This window comes from Aquarana catesbeiana, linkage group LG01 (assembly GCF_042186555.1).
Source record: "Aquarana catesbeiana isolate 2022-GZ linkage group LG01, ASM4218655v1, whole genome shotgun sequence".
Taxonomy (NCBI): domain Eukaryota; kingdom Metazoa; phylum Chordata; class Amphibia; order Anura; family Ranidae; genus Aquarana; species Aquarana catesbeiana.
Genome location: NC_133324.1, coordinates 244681003 through 244702192, shown reverse-complemented (window position 1 = coordinate 244702192; position 21190 = coordinate 244681003). Strand labels below are relative to the sequence as shown.

At 39.1% G+C, this 21190-nt stretch overlaps 1 protein-coding gene across 5 annotated transcripts in view; it reads right to left on the bottom strand.

Moving 5' to 3' along the window:
* Positions 1 to 21190, bottom strand: part of MPHOSPH9 (M-phase phosphoprotein 9) — a 154207-nt gene that overhangs the window by 31916 nt on the left and 101101 nt on the right. For all 5 annotated transcript variants that reach the window (XR_012243919.1, XM_073627300.1, XM_073627269.1 and 2 more), the window contains 3 exons: positions 17240 to 17287; positions 17007 to 17071; positions 14783 to 14884 (listed from right to left, as the gene is read on the bottom strand). Coding sequence is in view for 4 of the 5 variants with exons in the window: in XM_073627300.1 (XP_073483401.1) it covers positions 14783 to 14884; positions 17007 to 17071; positions 17240 to 17287 (215 nt within the window). In the remaining variant the exon portion in view is untranslated. The remainder of the gene's footprint in view (positions 1 to 14782; positions 14885 to 17006; positions 17072 to 17239; positions 17288 to 21190) is intronic.

Below are 21190 nucleotides of genomic sequence, written 5' to 3'. Positions count from 1 at the left end.
GACATTGGCTGTATGTTTGGAGTCATTGTCCAGTTGCAGAATACATTTTGGGCCAATCACAAGCCCTCCTGATGGTATGGCACGATGGGCAAGTATCTCCCTGCATGTCTCAGCATTGACGACACCATTGATCATGACCAAATATCCAACACCATTTGCAGAAATGCAGCCCCAAACTTGCAAGGTACCTCCACCATGCACCATGCTTTACTGTTGCCTGCAGACAATCAATATCTTACCACTCTCCAGCTCTTTGGCAAACTGCCTCCTGCTACAGCCAAATATTTCAAATTTTGACTTGGTCCCAAGCACCTGCTGCCATTTTTCTGCACCCCAGTTCCTAGGTTTTCGTGCATAATTGAGTAGTAGCTTTGTTTCCACCTTGGAGGTGCGGCTTTTTGGCCACAATTCTTACACAAAGACTACTTCTGGCCAGACTTCTCTGGACAGTAGATGGGTGTACCTAGGACCCACTGGTTTCCGCCAGTTCTGTGCTGATGGCACTGCTGGACATCTTCCAAAGTTGAAGCGTTATAAGCATGATTTGTCTTTCATCTGCTACATTTAGACACGTGTAATTCGTTTCGTTCTGAATTTGTTTTTCGACAAAATTCGGGAATCTGAAAACCGAAAATTCGAAAAGCAAAAATTTTAAAATAAGAATGGAAATCCGAAAATTTGAAAACCCAAAAATTAAAAAATCTGAAATAGTAACCAAACTTACTAATAATAACTATTACTATTAAATTATAGGTATTGGAATTTCCTTTCAAATTTGGCCATTAGTGAACGTAATGAATACGAATTTATCCGAAGTTACGAATTATCCAAAATAACGAATGCAACATCTAAACAAATGGAATGTAACAAATTAATAAAAGTAATAATAAAAACTTTGTTATTATTAATTTGTTAAGTACCATTCGTTTAGATGCGGCATTCATTATTTCAGATAATTCTTAACTTTGGATAAATTCGTATTTGTTACGTTCACTAACAGCCAAATTTGAAAGGAAATTTCAATACCTAGAATTTAATAGTTATTAGTTATTATTTCGGATTTTTGAATTTTCGGATCTTCGTTCTTATTTTTGGATTCTCTTTATTTTAGAATTTTCGTATTTTTGAATTTCCAGGATTTTGAATTTCCAGGATTTCGAATTTCCGGATTTCGAATTAATTCGAAAATAACGAATTTCGATCATAAGGAATGACACGAAAAACGAAAAAAAAAAGAAAACACAAAAAAAAAAAAAAAATTAATGAAACGAAAACTAAAACGAACTAATTTTGTGCACATGTCTAGCTACAGTTTCCTTGGCCGACCACTGCATCTACGGTTCTCAATGTTGCCTGTTGGTTGTGCTCCTTCAAAAGAGCTTGAACAGCACATCTTAAAACCCTAGTCTGCCTTGAAATCTTTGCCTGGGAAAGACCTTGCTGATGCAGTATAACTACCTTGTGTCTTGTTGCTGTGCTCAGTCTTGCCATGGTAAATTACCTGTGACAAGAAACGGTCTTCCACAAGCTCACCTTAATAGCAGAGGTTGGCTGTTCCTCGCCCAGTTTTAAGCCTCCTACACAGCTGTTTCCTTTTCCGTTAATGACTGTTTCAACCTATATATGAAATTGATGATCATTAGCACCTGCTTGGTATAATTGGTTAAATCATACACCTGACCCTAAATTTTTGAAAGCATTCTTGCTTTACAGCATTTCTTCACACCTGACCAATTTATTTGCTGACAGACTGGGGGGGGGGGGTAACTTTGAACAGGACTGTATCAAAGACTAGGCCCAGATACTCAAGAACTGGTTTTTGGAGGTTTAGGTACCACTCAAATCTCTGTAGGATCTGCATGGTCCGGAGGACATTGGCTGACAAGAATCAAGCTGATTGCTCCCTCAAAGAGCAGAGCAGAACAAGAACAGGGAATAGTAGCTTGGTGAAAACCTGAGATGCTGTGTAACAGGCCAAAGGAAAGAACAACAGATTAGTAATGTTGCATACCCACAGCAAAATGCAGGTAGCATTGATGCACCAGAAGGATGGGGACTTGGAAGTAGGCTTCCTTGATGTCCACAGAGGCCAGAAAGTCCCCAGGACAGAAGGAAGCATTAAACGACCTGGAAAATTCCTTACAAAACTTCTGTATCTGGAGGAAAGTGATGAAAAATGTAAGATTCAAGATGCAGCTGATACCCCTTTGCCCTGGGGACAGTGAATGGGTTTGAATAGATACCCTGAAACCTCTCTTTCTGGGACAATTGTGAGAGGAGATGCGCCAGAGAAGTGGGGAGGTCGGCTAATCTTTGTCGAGATGTTGGCAAGCTTGATACCATGAAACGGTGGAGGCAGAGATGGAAATTCTAGTTTGTAGCTCCTAGACACAACATTCCAGATCCAAGCATCTGAAATGTCCTTGGACCAGACTAGCTGCAAAGTCAAGCAGAAGTCCCCCTACTCTGACAAGTGGAAGGAGGACTTGGTGGATTTGGGGGTTCGGGGCTTACAGCAGAACTGAGATTCAGGCTTGGCCGTTGACTCTAACGGCCTGAGGGAAACCAGAGGAATTTTTTCTTGTATCAGTAGAAAATTAACCCACTGGAGGTGTTGCCTTCTTTTTCTGGTGCAAAAGGATGCTGTTCCTCAGACTTCCTTGATAAAGTTTTCCAGGAATTCAACAAAAAAGGGTGCTTTCCAGCAAAGGCCATCCTCAGAAATGATTCTTGCACTGGTGCTTCACAGATCAACATTTAAGCCTTAAGGGTGCTCCACATATGCACTGAAAAGAGGGCAATTCTGGATATTTGGTGAAAAGTGTCCCCTATCGTATTAATACAATAGCGCAGGGTTACGGGCAGGAGCTCCACTAGTTGGAGGACATAAGGATCTGTCAGTGTAGAATGAGGATCATAAGACATGGCCTTAAATCAGACAGCTAGAGTCGGGCAGATGGACATAGTCACAACAGCAGGTTGCATGGCAGGGCCTAAAAAGGAAGAACAAGGCCTTCGATAGGGTTTTCAGCCCTTTATTCACAGGGTTCTAAACACTATGTCTACTATAAGGCCTTAAGCCGAGAAATGGCTGGGTCTACAGCAGAGACAGCCCACTTTTTTTTTTTTACAAAACCCTTGTCAAGAGGACATTGCTAGGCAAAACGCATAGAAGGGGGCGAAGATCTTTTCAAGATGAGGACAGTGACTGTACAAGACAAGCTGTAAAAGCACGTGTACAGGAAAGGTTTTAGGCGGCTGAACCAATTTCAGAGAGCCCAAGCTGGTAACCTTTGGCAAGGTTGATGCAGGTTGTTCTAGATCAAGGAATGTGCCCACGTGTCAATAAGGATCGTAATGGTATGCTTACGCTTAGGGTAAATATAATTGAACCTCATGTATCAAGTCCTAAAAAACAGACAAGTTACCATCCTTATCAGAATGTGCAGAAGCCGATGTGGCTAGAGGAAGCTCAAACATGGATTCGGGGGGGGGGGGGGAATGAGAGAGCTTGCTTGTGGCCGTTTTTTGTCTAAGGCCTTCAATAAGCCTGAAAACCTCCCCATAAATTTGGACATATATCATAAAACTCCTCACTTGACAACCAATAGGAGAGGGCTACCCCTGAACAGATTGAGAAGGCCTCTGAGGACGGCAGTGATTCAGGCTGGTAGTTCAGGCAGTTTGAGTCTGAATGCTTAGGTGAATGTTATACGAGCAGGACTGCGACGCTTGCCCCTATAATTTGCCATAGTATAAAAGTGAGGAATACCCACAAGGGGTACGCAAGGCAGGCACTTTAGAGCAGGTAGGGTTGATGTTGTCTGTGACTCATCACTGGAGGCAGCAGGGAGTCCAGAAATATCCTATTGGATTGCAGTGCTGGTGTGGGTGTGAAGGAGGCGGGGGAGGCTGAGCCTGGGCCATGCGCTTGTACCAAGATGGCACACATGTTCAGTACACCCATCCAGTAGGGAGTTAAGCAGACTTTGTTTGGGCACCTGAGCAAAACCTTGTTGGGACCAAATCAGAAAAAATTGTAACGCTCCTTAGTTCAACCCATAGGGGACCAGAGCAAGTGTTCATCCTGCAGTTCCCACCAGGTAGACAGGTAGAATATTAGGAACAAACTATATCCAGTGGTGTTCGCTCTCCTGATGGGCAAACTCACTACGGAGTCTTCAGGGATGGCATGCAGACAAGTGGGGGAACAATGGCCCTGAACATGTACAGCACTCTGCAGCCCACTCACCATGTTGCACTATGTGCCCAGAGGGCAACATTTCAGACTGGTCTCGCATTTTCTTCCTTATCATCTAAGTACAGCCCCCCCAGGTCAAAGCCAAGATACAGTAGATCCGGAAGCAGAAAAATGAGCCCCAACGGTTCTGCAGCAACTGAAGATAGGCGATAGAGATAAATCTTGATAGAAAAGAAAAACGAAAAGAGGAAAAAATAGTTTGCTTCTCCCAGAACAGTGAAAGGTAGAGCTGCATGTTTTGGGCTAAAATGAGAATCCCGATTTTTTTTGCTTAGAATAAAGATCACAAATCTCATGGTGTAACATCATCTTTCACATTATACAAAAAAATTGGGCTAACTTTACTGTTTAGTTTTTTTTTTTTAATTCATCAAAGTGTATTTTTTTTTTTATAGAAAATTGCGTTTGAAAGACTACTGAGCAAATACGGTGTGACATAAAATATTGCAAGAACCACCAATTTATTCTCTAGGGTCTCTGCTAAAAAATTATAATAGATATATTATAGAAAAAATATTATTTTTTATATATATATATATATATATATATATATATATATATATATATATATATATCTATCTAGATCTATCATGTTTGGGTATTCCAAGTAATTTTCTAGCAGAAAAATAATGATTTTTACTTGTAAGCAACAAATGTCAGAAAAGGTTTGGTCTTTAAATGGTTAAACCTCCCTCATTTAGCCGGAGTTTTCCTTTGAAGAAAGAACGAAAAGATACTTTGTTTCTACGTATTCGCACATTGTGAAAACTTGGCAGGCTGCCTGTTTTTTTTTTTTTTCAGCTGTGAGAACTCTCTGCACTAGTTAGAAACAATCATGACAGGCTGTTTTGAAGATCGGGAAGGGAAAAAGTTCGCAATTTTGATTCTTAACGATTTAATCGTGCAGCTCTAGTGAAAAGATATCCATTTTACTAAGCACACAAAAAAAAAAAAAAAAAAACCTGAGGCAAGCTGCCAGTGGAAGAAGTTATACTGGATTGTCCTTATAGCTCATTTGTCCTGTCCAGTCTCCTAAAAGGCAGCAGCATAGCCCTACAGTGCCTTGAAAAAATATTTATACCCCTTGAAATCTTCCACATTTTGTCATGTTACAACCAAAAACTTAAATGTATTTTATTGGGATATTATGTGATAGACCAACACAAAGTGGCACATAATTGTAATGTGGAAGGAAAATGATAAATGGCTTTCAAAATATTTAACAAATAAATATATGAAGTGGCGTGCATTTGTATACAGCCCCCTTTACTCTGATGCCCCTAACTAAAATCTAGTGGAACCAATTGCCTTCAAAAGTCTCCTAATTAGTAAACAGAGTCCACCTGTGTGTAATTTAATCTTGGTATAACTACAGCTGTTCTGTGACATCCTCAGAGGTTGTTAGAGAACCTTAGTGAACAAACAGTATCATAAAAGGCCAAGGAACACACCAGACGGCTCAGGGATAAAAGTTGTGGAGAAGTTTAGAGCAGGGTTAGGTTATAAAAAATATCCTAAGCTTTGAACATCTCATGGAGCACTGTTCAATCCACAATGGAAAGAGTATGGCACAACTGCAAACCTAGTAAGACATGGCAGTCCACCTAAACTGACAGGCCAGACAAGGAGAACATTGTTCAGAGAAGCAGCCAAGAGGCCCATGGTAACTCTGGAGGAGCTGCGAAGATCCTCAGCTCGGGTAGGAGAATCTGTCCACAGGACAACTATTAGTCGTGCACTCCACAAATATGGCCTTTATGGAGAAGTGGCAAAAAGAAAGCCATTGTTGAAAGAAAGCCATAAGAAGTCCCGTTTGCAGTTTGCAAGAAGCCATGTGGGTGACACAGCAAACGTGGAAGAAGGTGCTCTGGTCAAATGAGACCAAAATTGAACTTTTTAGCCTAAATGCAAAACAGTATGTGTGGCGGAAAACTAACACTGCACGTCACCCTGAACACACCCATCCCCACCGTGAAACATGGTGGTGGCAGCATAATGTTATGGGGATGATTTTCTTCAGCAGGGACAGGGAAGCTGGTCAGAGTTGATGGGAAGATGGATGTAGCCAAATGCAGGGCAATATTAAAAGAAAACCTGTTAAAGTCAGCAAGAGACTTGAGACTGGGGCAGAGGTTCACCTAGCAGGACAACGACCCTAAACATGCAGCCAAAGCTACAATAGAATGGTTTAGAACAAAGCATATTCATGTGTTAGAATGGCCCAAAGTCCAGACCTAAATCCAATTGAGATTCTGTGGCAAGACTTGCAAACAAATTGCTGTTCACAGACGCTCTCCCATCCAATCTGACAGAGCTCGAGCTATTTTGCAAAGAAAGGGAAGACCCCCACTATGCCAACATCCAATCGATGTAAGAATTGAGACTATATCCCAAAAAATGGCAGACTTTGTAGGCACATCATGAGGCAAGATGTATATAAAAAAAGAAATGCTTTATTACAAAATTATTAAAAGAACATATAGACATTGGACAACACCCTACTGTGTAGCAAGGTCAACAGATACCCAATACAGCAGACATAAAGGCAGGATCCTTTTGTATACGAGTAAGTACTCTTGTAGACATATATAGATAATTGAATCTGTATGAAAGTGTGATTCAACAACGCCTTCACGCTTGCTTGTCAACGCGTTTCGCAGTTTAGTAGCTTCCTCAGGACAAACTGGGTAGGTGCTGATATAAAATTTTAAAACAAACAAGAAAGAGAATAAAAAAAAATATCCAAAGTGATAAATACTGTATATGCAGAGATATTCAATAGTTTGTATATATCTGGGAGAATACAAATATAACAAGCTTATATATGTTATATGTGTATTCTCCCAGATATACAGTCGTGCTCATAAGTTTAAATACCCTGGCAGAATTTATTATTTCTTGGCCATTTTTCAGAGAATGTTAATGAGAACACAAAAACGTTTCTCTTTCACGTATGGTTAGTGTTTGGCTGAAGCCATTTATTATCAATCAACTGTTTTTACTCTTTTTAAATCATAATCACAACAAACTACCAAAAAGACCCTGATCAAAAGTTTACATACCCCAGTTTTTAATACCATGTTTTGCCCCCTTTAACATCAATGACAGCTTTAAGTCTTTTGAGGTATTTGTGGATGAGGCTCTTTATCATCATCTTCTCAGATGGTAAAGCTGCCCATTCCTCTTGGCAAAAAGCCTCCAGTTCCTGTAAATTCTTGAGCTGTCTTGCATGAACTGCACGTTTGAGATCTCCCCAGAGTGGCTCAATGATATTGAGGTCAGGAGACTGAGATGGCCACTCCAGAACCTTCACTTTATTCTGTTATAGCCAATGACAGGTCGACTTGGCCTTGTGTTTTTGGTTTATTGTCATGTTGGAATGTCCAAGTACGTCCCATACGTAGCTTCCTGGCTGATGAATGCAAATGTTCCTCTAGTATTTTTTGATAACATACTGCATTCATCTTGCCACCAAATTTCCTGTGCCTTTGTAGCTCACACATCCACAAAACATCAGCGATCCACCTCCGTGTTTCACAGTAGGAATGGTGTACCTTTCATCATAGGCCTTGTTGACTCTTCTCCAAATGAAGTGTTTATGGATGTGGCCAAAAAGCTTAATTTTGGTCTCATCACTCCAAATGACTTTGTGCCAGAAGGTTTGAGGCTTGTCTCTGTGCTGTTTGGGGTATTGTAAGCAGGATACTTTGTGGCACTTGTGTGGTAAAGGCTTTCTTCTGACGACTCAACCATGCAGCCCATCTTTCTTCAAGTGCCTCCTTATTGTGCATCTTGAAACAGCCACACCACATGTTTTCAGAGAGTCCTGTATTTCACCTGAAGTTATTTATGGGTTTTTCTTTGCATCCCGAACAACTTTCCTGGCAGTTGTGGCTGAAATTTTAGTTGGTCTACCTGAAAGTGATTTGGTTTCAACAGAACCCCTCATTTTCTACTTCTTGATTAGAGTTTGAACACTGCTGATTGGCATTCTCAATTCCTTGGATATCTTTTTATATCCCTAATCCTGTTTTATACAGTTCAACTACCTTTTCCCACAGATCCTTTGACAATTATTTTGCTTTCCCCATGACTCAGAATCCAGAAATGTCAGTGCAGCACTGGATGAAAGATGCAAGGGTCTGTCGGGAGTCCAGAAAATCATTGACCTTTTATATACACACACTAACTACAAGCAAACATATCACAGGTGAGGATTGTTACCTTTAATAGCCATTCAAACTCCTGTGTGTCAACTTGTGTGCATGTTATCAGGCCAAAATCAGCAGGGTATGTAAACGTTTGATCAGGGTCATTTGGGTAGTTTCTGTTGCCATTATAATTTAAAAAGAGTAAACACAGTTGATTGATAATAAATGGCTTCAGCCAAACTCTAACCATGAGTGAAAGAAATGTTTTTGTGGTATCATTCATATTCTCTGAAAAATGGCCAAGAAATCATAAACTCTGCCAGGGTATTAAACTTATGAGCACAACAGTGCACAAACTACTGAATATCTCTGTGAATATACACTATGTATCACTTTGCATATTTATTATTATTCTCTTTCTTGTTTTAAAATGTTGTTATATCAGCAACTACCCAGTATGTCCTGGAGGAAGCTGATAAACTGCGAAAACGCATTGACAAGCAAGCGTGAAGGCATTGTTGGATCACATTTGCATACAGATTCAATTATCTATATATATCTACAAGAGTACTTACTCAAATACAAAAGGATCCTGCCTTTAGGTCTGCTGTATTGGGTATCTGTTGACCTTGCTACACATTAGGGTGTTGTCTAATGTCTGTTTCTTTTAATAATTTTGTAATAAAGCATTACTTTTTTTTATATACATCTTGCCTCATGATGTGCCTACAAAGTCTGCCATTTTATGGGATATAGTCTCAATCCTTACATACTATTTTGCAAAGAAGAATGGGCAAAAATGTAACCCTCTAGATGTGCAAAGCTAATAGAGACATCCCCAAAAAGACTTGCAGCTGTAATTGCAGTGAAAGGTGGTTCTACAAAGTATTGACTCAGGGGCCTGAATACAAATGCACGCCACACTTTTCACATATTTACTTGTAAAAAAAAAAAAAAAAAAAAAAAAATTAAATTATCATATTCCTGCCACTTCACAATTATGTGCCATCTTGTGTTGGCATATTACTTAAAATCCCAAAAAATACATTTCCATTTTTGGTTGCAACATGAAAAATGTGGAAAATATCAAGGGGTATGAATACTTTTTCAAGGCACTGTACGTTTCTGAATTCTTGTCATGTGTCCAATAATGTACAATTAAGAAAAGATGTTATCAGGAACTGTGCAATGGTAATATTCTTTAAATCTAGCAACAATGGGTCAATTATTCAAGTTTTCCTAGCCTAAAAATATATGCTCTCACGTTATATGTTACCCTGATAATTAACCGGTTCAATACAGGGCATTTTCACCCCCTTCCTTCCCTGGCCAATTTTTAGTTTTCAGCGCTGTTGCACTTTAAACGACAATTGCGCAGTCGTGCAACGTTGTACCCAAAAAAAATTGACGTCCTTTTTTCCCCACAAATAGAGCTTTCTTTTGGTGGTATTTGATCGCCTCTGCGGTTTTTATTTTTTGCGCTATAAACAAAAGAAGAGCGACAATTTTGAAAAAAAACACAATATTTTTTACTTTTTGCTATAATAAATATCCCAATTTTTTTTAAAAAAAACAAATTTTTTCCTCAGTTTAGGTCGATACGTATTCTTCTACATATTTTTGGAAAAAAAAAAAAAAAAAAAAATCGCAATAAGTGTATATTGATTGGTTTGCGCAAAAGTTATAGCGTCTACAAAATACGGGATAGATTTATGGCATTTTTTAAAAAAAAATATTTATTCTTTTAGTGGCGATCGCGATTTTTTTTTCGTGACTGCGACATTATGGCGGACACATCGGACACTTTTGACACATTTTTGGGACCAAATTTATACAGCGATCAATGCTATAAAATTGCATTGATTACTGTGTAAATGTGACAGGCAGTGAAGGGGTTAACCACTAGGGGGCGGGGAGGGGTTAATATGTTTCCTAGGGAATGCTTCTAACTGTAGGGGGAGGGGATGTACAAGGGGAGGAGACCGATCAGTGTTCCTCCGTTCTGGGAACACAGATCGCTCTCCTCTCACCTGACAGGCTGTGGATCTGTGTGTTTACACACACAGATCCACAGTCCGGCCCGGTTAACGGGCAATCACATGTGCCCGGCGGACATCGCAGCCGCCGGGCACACGCACCGGGTCCCGAGCAACGCGGCGGGCGCGCGCGCCCCCTAGACGGCCGGGAATCCCAGGACGTCATATGACGTCCACCCAGGATGGGAGATCCCATCCCAGGACGTCATATGACTATATGTGGGTGGGGAAGTGGTTAAAGTGTATGTAAAAGTTAAAATGTTTATTTTTTGGTTTTGGAAAAAACCCTGTAATTTTTTTTATATTTTTGCCAACTGTGCCCTGTAAAGGAATATTTTGCTTTACTTCCTGTACCAGAGATACAACAGGTAATTTGTGGAAATCTCTCCAAAGTGAGAAGAAACCTTCTCTTACACAGCTATAATGGAATAGTTGTGTGTTCCTACTGGAAGATTTTCCCTTACTTCCCGTTAGTGTGACAACTTTAAAATTATGTATTTCCCTTCACTTTCTGCACCAGAGATGATGAACATCAATAGAAAAAGAGGGAGGTGAACTTTACAAGCAGGTACATTGAAAGCAATGCAAACTTCTTTCTGCAAATAAAAAACATTGGCTTTACATACATTTTCATATTGCAAAGTCTAGATGTGCAAAGTTATTAGAGACATAGCCAAACAGTCTAAAAAGGTTGTAATTAAAGCAAAAGGTGGTCCAACAAAATACTGACACAAGGAGGTGATCCTTTTTCCAAATCAGTGATTCTGTTTTTGAAGTTTTTTTTTCTGTCATGTTGGCATTATACCTTTCACTTGGATGTTATAAGTTGCAATGAGTAATAACAGCTTGATAAAACAAAAACTGTCTTCATTTCAGGCTGCAAAGCAACAAAATGTGACTATTTTAAAGTGGGGTGATTCTTTTCTATACCCACTGTATATTGACATATACCTTTTCAAAACGGACATCTATTGATTTACTTCCATTTTATCCTATTCCTTATTGAGGTCTTTTTAATGTTTGGTGGCGTGTACAGTCATTAAACTCTTGCTTCACGTGCATGGTGTAATTCTGGCAAAAGGCACTGTCAATTTACATTTCCTTTAAAGCTTTTTGAAACTAATGAAGATAAGATCCCATTTTGTCTGGCAAAGATGGCAAGATTTTATAACATTATAACTTGCGGAAAAAAAGTATTGCTTATAATGCCCCCTAGCCTCCAACTGCCATATGCACATTAGATTGTTTGAATTCTTAATCCTGTATGTGGCCACCCCAATTCCTCACCAAGTCCCAGTACCAAGTACAGTATCTCACACAAGTGAGTACACCCCTCACATTTTTGTAAATATTTTATTATATCTTTTCATTTGACAACACTGAAATGACACTATGCTACAATGTAAAGCAGTGAGAGTGTACAGATTGTATAACAGTGTATATTTGCTGTCCCCTCAAAACAACAACACACAGCCATTAATGTCTAAACCGCTGTCAACAAAAGTGAGCACACCCCTAAGTGAAAATGTCCAAATTGGGACCAAAGTGTCAATATTTTGTGTGACCACTATTATTTTTCAGCACTGCCTTAACCCTCTTGGGCATGGAGTTCACCAGAGCTTCACAGGTTCCCACTCCTCACACATCTTCCACTCCTCCATGATGACATCACAGAGCTGGTGGATGTTAGACACCTTGCACTCCTCCACCTTCTATTTGAGGATGTGTACAAAAAAAGGTGTAACAATTGCGCCAGCTCCTAAGAAAAATTGAAGCAGCCGACACAGCAATTTGACCGTTGCAAGTGTAAGAATGATAATGAAAAGTGTGGCGCTAATGGGTAGTGAGACACATGTTACTAATCAGGTAGTAGTGATCTCTATAGAGGAATAATAAAGCTAAAGTGTAAACTTATGAAGTGAAAGGTAATTGTTTTATAAAACAACCCAAAAGAGTGTAAAGTATAAAGTAGTAATGAATGTTTAAATGTGTAAGGGAGTCGGATACTCAGTAACAAGGTTGTTACTGAGTATCCGACTCCCTTACACATTTAAACATTCATTACTACTTTATACTTTACACTCTTTTGGGTTGTTTTATAAAACAATTACCTTTCACTTCATAAGTTTACACTTTAGCTTTATTATTCCTCTATAGAGATCACTACTACCTGATTAGTAACATGTGTCTCACTACCCATTAGCGCCACACTTTTCATTATCATTCTATTTGAGGATGCCTTGCAGATGCTCAACAGGGTTTAGGTCTGGAGACATGCTTAGCCAGTCCATCACCTTTACCCTCAGCTTCTTTAGCAAGACAGCGGTCATCTTGGAGGTGTGTTTGGGGTTGTCATTTGGAATATTGCCAGTCTCTGTAGGGAAGGGATCATACTCTGCTTCAGTATGTCACAGTACACGTTGACATTTATGGTTCCCTCAATGAACTATAGCTCCCCAGTGCTGGCAGCACTCATGCAGCCCCAGACCATGACAATACCACCACCATGCTTGACTGTAGGCAAGACACGCTTGTCTTTTTACTCATCACATGGCTGCCACCACACACGCTTGACACCATCTGAACCAAATAAGTTTATCTTGGTCTCATCAGACCAGAGCACACGGTTCCAGTAATCCGTGTCCTTAGTTAGTTTGTGGGCTTTCTTGTGCATCATCTTTAGAAGAGGCTTCCTTCTGGGACGACAGCCATGCAGACCAATTTGATGCAGTGTGCGGTGTATGTTCTGAGCACCAACAGGCTGACCCCCCACCCCTTCAACCTCTGCAGCAATGCTGGCAGCACTTATACATCTATTTCCCAAAGACAACCTCTGGATATGACACTGAGCGCGTGCACTCAACTTCTTTGGTCGACCATGGCTAGGCCTGTTCTGAATGGAACCTGCCCTGTTAAACCGATGTATGGTCTTGGCCACCATGCTGCGGCTCAGTTTCAGGGTCTTGGCAATCTTCTTATAGCCTAGGCCATCTTTATGTAGAGCAACAATTCTTTTTTTCAGATCCTCAGAGGAATTCTTTGCCATGAGGTGCCATGTTGCACTTCCAGTGACCAGTATGAGAGAGTTAGAGCGGTAACACCAAATTTAACACACCTGCTCCCTATTCACACCTGAGACCTTGTAATACTAAAGAGTCACATGACACTGGGGAGGGAAAATGGATAATTGGGCCCAATTTGGACATTTTCACTTAGGGGTGTACTCACTTTTGTTGGCAGTGGTTTAGACATCAATGGCTGTGTGTTGAGTTATTTTGAGGGGACAGCAAATTTACACTGTTATATAAGCTGTACACTCACTACTTTACATTGTAGCAAAGTGTCATTTCTTCAGTGTTGTCACATGAAAAGATATAACAAAATATTTCCAAAAATGTGAGGGGTGTACTCACTTTTGTGAGATATTGTATATACACATACAGTTTATCTACGTGTCTTTAACACAATGTTGTTGAACAGTGTGAGCTTTAGGATTGCTGGAAAAAATAAATGTCATCATATAGAAAAACGTATCTGCCCTGATGCCCAGGGTCCCCAATATTTACTCTTGGGAAGCTACACCGGCCAAAAAAAAATTTCAACATCCGATATGTCTGCCTGTGTCAGGTACCTACCTCCCCAGCTGCAGTGCTGCAGTTGCACCCAATGGCTCAGCTATTCAGGGACACAGTGAAGTAAGGATGGGCTCGGGTGTGTTCACACTCCATGTGCAAGGTCCGCCAGGAAGTCGGCACGGCGCTGCGCTAATCATAAACAGTGAGACATTTTCCCAATGTGCGGCTGCAGAGATCGGGAAATGTCTCACTGCCCGTTATTAGCGCAGCGCAGTGCCGACTTCCTGGCGGGCTCTGCACGTGGAGTGTGTGAACACACCCAAGCCCATCCTTACAGTGAAGCAATCCCTGGCGGGTGGAAACACACAGCTATAGCAGGAAGCCCAGGCATCCAAAGCATGTGGAAGTGTCAGATGCTAAGGATTTTTTTGGCCAGTGCACCTCTGCAAAAGTGTGAAAATTAGAGGCATGGGTGGCAAGACAGGTAAATATTATTACTGTTCTTTTAAAGGATGTGTTTTTTTAATGACATTATCAGTTTATAACAATTATGCAGTTTTTCTATTAGGCACAAGTTCTTTGAGCAATGTGCAGTTGCATACAATTTTGTCAGTCTGGTTTGTTAACTTCTACCCACAACAAATTATTCCTTTGAACTGCTCTCCCCTTTAGTCACATCTCAAAAAACATCCAAGCATTACAACTCTGGACAAGACACTGATGCAGAAAAGACAATGTGCAACAACCAAATCAACTTACTTTGAACTAGATCGCCATGACTCGCCTTCAGCAATGTGTCGAAGTTTTACCATGCTTTCATGCTCCAGTTGCTTAATCTGTGTTTCCAGCTTTATAACTGTCCTGTTATAAAACAGAATATATATATGCAGTCCCTTCTTTTTATAACATTTTCATTTAAGAAAAAAACAGTATTGTAACTGACAAAAATAATGTACTCCCCATACCTACCCGATTATCTAGGTTCTAGCTAAAGCTAACGTAATGCTAATTGTTTCAGGTTCACAAGATCCTGAAGCCTGAACACAACTACACTGTACCTGTGTGCCAATGATGCATACTGTACAAGGGTAATGTTAGGAATCCAACTGGAAGGGAGCAACCACAATGAGAACTCCCACTAAACAAGTTTAGTTACCGTAAATACTGATAAACCCTTCAGCAATATAATTTTTTTAAACTGAGCAATATTATTTACAATAAATTTGCAATGGCTAGTTCAATCTGGTAACCAAAAATAAATATAAAGAGTCAATCTTAAGGCTAAACAGGACACTGCAGAGAGAAAGGTTCTATCAAAAATTCACTGCAGGTGAATCAATTAGTATAATGTATCAGGTGCATGAACTACATGCACCAGGAATATTCACTTGCAGTGACTGTGATGTTTGGTGAATGTCTTAAATTTAAAAATATATTCCAAATATCACCCAGCATAGTCTATTTTCTGAAGTCTGCTTGGTCCAGCCCCTCCAGGATCATATCCAGTTTCCTCATATGTAGAAGTGAACACATGTCCCCTATGCCCTTAAATACATAGTATACAAAATCAAAACTGTGACAATTTAGTGTTTTAGTATTGTTAACACTATTGTAATTTACATACAAACTCCATATTATATAGACACTTCTATGTTTAACATTGTCACATTAATAAAAACAACAAAGCAATCCACCCTCCCAATACCTCCAGACAGATCTTTCCTCCTACCCAGCCGGTCTTTATTTTTTTTTTTTTTAAACCATTTATTTCTATTAACTAGTTTGTCTATTGGTTTAGTACATACCTCATATTTGTTTTACATTTTTTTACTAACACATTTAGGGCTGGTTCATACCACAATTTTAACGTTCTAAATGCGTTTTTGCATGTGCATTTAGAAGTGTTTGGATGCATTTTCTGTGTGTTTTTTTTCTCTTCTTTTTATTTTGACATTTGGAAAGTCTTTATGAGCATTCCAGTGCATTTACAAGCATTTTGACACATTCCAGATGAAAAAAAACGCAGCAGGTTGTACTTTTGTCAAAAGCACTTGTGTGTGAACTAGGGCCATTGTAAAACATGGTAATTACTGTACATGCATTCCGGATTTTAAAAAACACACTGGAAGGCATCCCAACCCTTAAATAAACTACTTTAACGTAAACCTTTCACAAACGTCAAAATTTAAACGTATGAAAAAGAATGCATAAGCACAATTTTACTTTCAGTAATAAAAAGCATATCAAAAACGATGATTAGATTCAGAGATAAATGATAGCTGAAGTTATATGCACAGTATCAAAATAGTGCTGCTCCAGGATAGACCACATTTGTCTGCCATTGTGCACTTGGTGACTTTCCAGTTCTTTACTGATAAATACCCATAAGCGATATAAATTTGCAGTTAACTCAACATGAGGAAAAAACTGAAATAAGGACTCCTATTACACATTTCGTGCTAAAGAACGCTAAATTCTATTGGTGCTAAATAAGAGTATGGTTAAGTAATTTCCATATGACAAGCTTGTGAAAAAAATAAGGAAACCAAAAGGAAATTCAAGTATATTGTGGTGTGCTGTCATCCTATATTGTTTGTAAGTATTAAATAGTGAAGAATATATATATATATATATATATATATATATATATATATATATATATATATATATATATATATATATATATATATATATATATATATTTATTATTTTATTTTTCTTGCATCTAACTAACTCTCAAGTCTTCAAATACAAATGTTTACCTGCCCAGGGTTGGTGACTGGCTTACTACAAACTGCCACAAATGTCTGCTTAAGAAATACCAATATGGGATTTTCATATTACTTTTCAAATAATACATATTCTATATTTTTTTCTAATAATAAATTCCATTTATTTTAATGTTAACTTTCTAGATTTTTTTTTTTCCAAAACACTAACCGACACAATATTGCCAATTGTCTTGTAAAGAAAGCACCATTACCTTCTGAGCTCATTCACTTCAGTTTGTGCATCACACAACTTATTTTCTGTAATGCCTAGCGTGTCCTGAAAAGAGAAGGTAAAAAGTTGTTCTGAGGTTCGGTACTTTTTTTTTTTTGCTTTTGGACATGCAGCTATCTGCCTATAAAAATGGTGACACCATTGTCACACAATACAGTATCAAACTCTCTCAAGAAGATAGGCATGTCTGTGTACAATACAAACATTTCTTACTTTAACCCTTTCATGTTCCTTTCCAAGGGATTCATATTCCAACAGAAGCTGAAAAACAAAATTAAGCATTAGATTTTAAACACTATTCTTTTTTTAATAAAACCTGACACCTTTTCTCCTCTACGTATCCCCTTGCTGTGCTCATGTTTCCTGACTTCTATTTTCAGCCAATGGAGGCTCACCTCTGTTTTTCCACTTTCGGGTCTCTTCCTCCAACCCTTTTTTTTTTTATTTTTCCCTCTCCCAACTTCCCCCATCATGCCATTTATCTGCAAATGCTGACCTCCAAGGGGCCCACTAGTATTATCTGCATATTAGTCCTGAATGTTTACCTATGCTCTTGTCCGTTTCCGATCACCCTGACTTTGAATGTTACATCTTTGAGAAGTTCTAGCCCTGCGCAGTCATCACTGTTTTTTAATCTTTTATAACTAATAAAAATGATTGCTACAGAAAGGAAAAGATAGACACCGCATTTCCTTTACAGGCAGTAACCCAATGGATACCAACATACTGCCCACACAACTCATAGTATGAAACAAATCTATGCACTGTTAGTAGTCATCAGCACGTTTAGTTTTGTTTCTGTGCAGCTGAAAGTAGACTTTTTTTATATAATCTCCCAACGCTTCGGGGAGACTCCTTCAGAAGTGGGGGTGTGTGGAGGATTGAGGTTTATGGGGTATGCAGCCTGTAGCTGTCGGGTGCTCATAGAGCCTGGGCTACCCAGGATCTGCACATGGTTACGCTGCGTCTTATGTCTTTGTACAATACCATGATAAGCTTGTTTAAGGTAGATGGGTAATGAGTCGTTCCTAATATGCTGAGGTTGACGAGTCGGGAAGAATGTTTGACCAGTAATCTCAATTAGCATACTTTAGACACAATGAGCCTGGATCTCCAGTTACTCATTTTATACACTGGGAAAGTTGTTATCGTTACATATTCTTAACATTTTTTTTTTGTTACGAAAAAGGAGATGTGTGTTGCTATGCATAATGGCACTTGTAATCTGTCTACTTTTATAATCTTTGAATAAACATTACTGAAAGAAAAAAAAAAAAAAACACAATTTCTGTCATGTATTTAATTAAAGGAGTTTACAAGTGAAAATCAGAAAACCAGAACAGTGAAGAAACAGACTGGTACACAGTACAGTCGCTTGGCAGTAGCCCAGTGCCCATTCATAAATTATACGTATTCAATTAAAAAAAAAAATTGTGCCCAAGTACCAGCTTTTTGCCTTATGAAATCCATCTCTTGATAGCTTGTGGCCCTAGTTCATTTTGAAATATGGCAGTTTTGAAATTGGAGAAAGACCTTTCTTTCAAGACAACCTGGCCCATCATACCATGTTCAAAGAATATCCTGCCTGCAGAATCAGCTTGGAAATGTGCCAGCTCAAACCATCCAGAGGAACAGAACTCTGGAAGCTGTGCTCACAAAAAAAGGCAAGCACAGGGCAAAGGACGAGTCACCAGTGTTGCCTGCAGTCTGTCTGAAGCAGATCTGTACCCAGTCACCAAATTACCAAGCCTTGTTCTGCACTGTGTCTGTGTGGAGGCAGCCATTTTGGTATAGGTATGGTTTCCTTATGTCAGAGCCTCCAGCAAGTAGAACAGTGAGCAGTATATCCGTGACATTACTGAACCTCACATCAAATCTACCAAGACTAAAAGTCAGAGGCAGTAGTACCTTGAAACTAAAACTGCAGATATACAGCCACAAGGCTGTAGATACAGGAGTGCTTAGGCACCTTGGTGTTGTGCAAAGAGAACTTGCTTTTGGTTTAGAGTTCAAGGTTTTTCTTCTTAACCCATTTCCTTAGATTTTGCATACTGCGTGTCCCTGTGTGGGGCCCATCAACCTTCCCGTTAATGATGTACTATACCAAGTGGCAACAAGAATCAAAAGTTCTTTCTTATACCAGCTAAACAGATAATAGTAAATTCCTTGAAAAGTGTTGCACCCTTTCTCAGAGGTGAAATCTAGATTAGATAAATGTATATAATTATGAGAAATGTACTAGCATTCGTACAGTCAATCATGAAATTCTCCCATTTTGGCAACCCTGAATCAGTTACACCCATTCACTTAGGGATTCCAACTATCTAATTCTCTTTAAAAAAAAACAAAAAAAAAACCCACACACCTCTGGACAGTTTTTTTTTTTTGTTTTTTTTTAAACCCCCATGTTATTTTCCCCTTTAGATTAGTTTCCTTCCTACTTGTGTCTATTTATCTCATGTAACTAAACCTAAACGCTTCTTTACTACAGAAGCTAACACTGAAGGCAGCTCTCTGCCCTTCAACAGGAACAGATTAGATTGTTCCCTTTCCATTTCTAAAGTCTAATTGCATTTGTCCCTCTCTCTACACAAGGAACTTTGCCTCTAAGTACTCATGCAAATTATCACCAGTCAAATGATACAGCTTTTTACAAATGACTAGTTAGATTAATAATCTAGCATTGACCTTTTAACCAATGTTAATTTTTAACAGTTTCTTTCTTAATAGATTAAGGGTTTATTTTTCTCCCCCTCCTAATTTGTCAGGTATAGATGTATTGCACCATGCTGTTCACCATATGTGCATGTAGCACGTAGTTACAGGTTGTGAACTATACCCCCCCCATCAATCCCTTCAATCTCACATCTTACAGGGTGGCAGTGAAAGTCTATGAGCCCCAAATCACACTTAAGCATAGCTTTTTTTGTACACACGATTTGTGTTACAAGAGTAGAATTATGAGTTTTCAGCCCCAGTCCTTTTAAATGAGAGCACCTGAAAAACGCATGTGAATGCATTTACTTTTGAGAGTTCAGGAGCAATTCTGCACCAAAGAAGTGTATGTGCTTTGAGATTCACGCGACAGGTGACCCAAATCTTAAGTGTGAACTGGTCTATTAAGAATAAAGAGATTCTTCATCTTGATCACTGTAATGCCCTGTACACACGATTTTACTTTCCAAAACAAAACCGTGGATTTTTGTTCAAAGTATGTTGGCTCCAACTTGTCTTGCATACACACGGTCACATAAATGTTGGCCAACAATTACAAACGTAGTGACGTACAAGACGTACGTGATATCTCCATTACGAACACTAGTTTTACAAGACCGAGTGCTTCTGGCTCATACTTGTGTACACACGATCGAAAAGTCTGACAACAAACATTTGTTGGCGGAAGATTTGAGAACCTGCTAGCCAACATTTGTTGATCGGAAAGTCCGCATTTGGCATATGGGTGGGCGACCTAGATACACTATTTTTATTCAATTCTTATTTGAACAATTTAATCCCAGGTTTGAAATTCAACATATCTACCTCAGATACAGATACTCCATTTTTAGATACATTATTGCATATACAAGACGAATACATTGTCAGCGATTTGTATCGGAAACCGACGGATCGTAACCAGTTGTTATATTATTCTAGTTTCCATCCACCAGGGGTATTTAAATCTATACCCAGGAGTCAGTTGAAATGGCTATCTAGCATTACTAACAACTCCATTAACAGAGAAGTCAGGTTGGATAAATTGCAAGACAGACTGCGTCAACAGGGATATCCCAGTGATATAGTTCATCAAGCATGTACTCATTTACATTGTAACAAAGATAAAAACATGAGTCGCAGGGTGCCTTTCATTTCCCAATTCCACCCATTCTCCACCCAATAATGCGATTAAAAAACACTGGTCCATATTAAATAAGAATTATCCGAATGTCCCTGAATTTTACCACCCTCCATTATCCTCGTATCGTAGAGGAAGAACTGTACACGATAGACTGGTCAAATCGGACCAGTATTGTACTTTTACCCCTCGCATTACATGTTTGGGTCCACCTAATCATGGTTCTTCTCCTTGTCTCTCTTGCATCCAGTGCACTAGCATGATCAAATGCAAAAGCTTTTGTCACCCACATAAGGGATAGAATATAAATA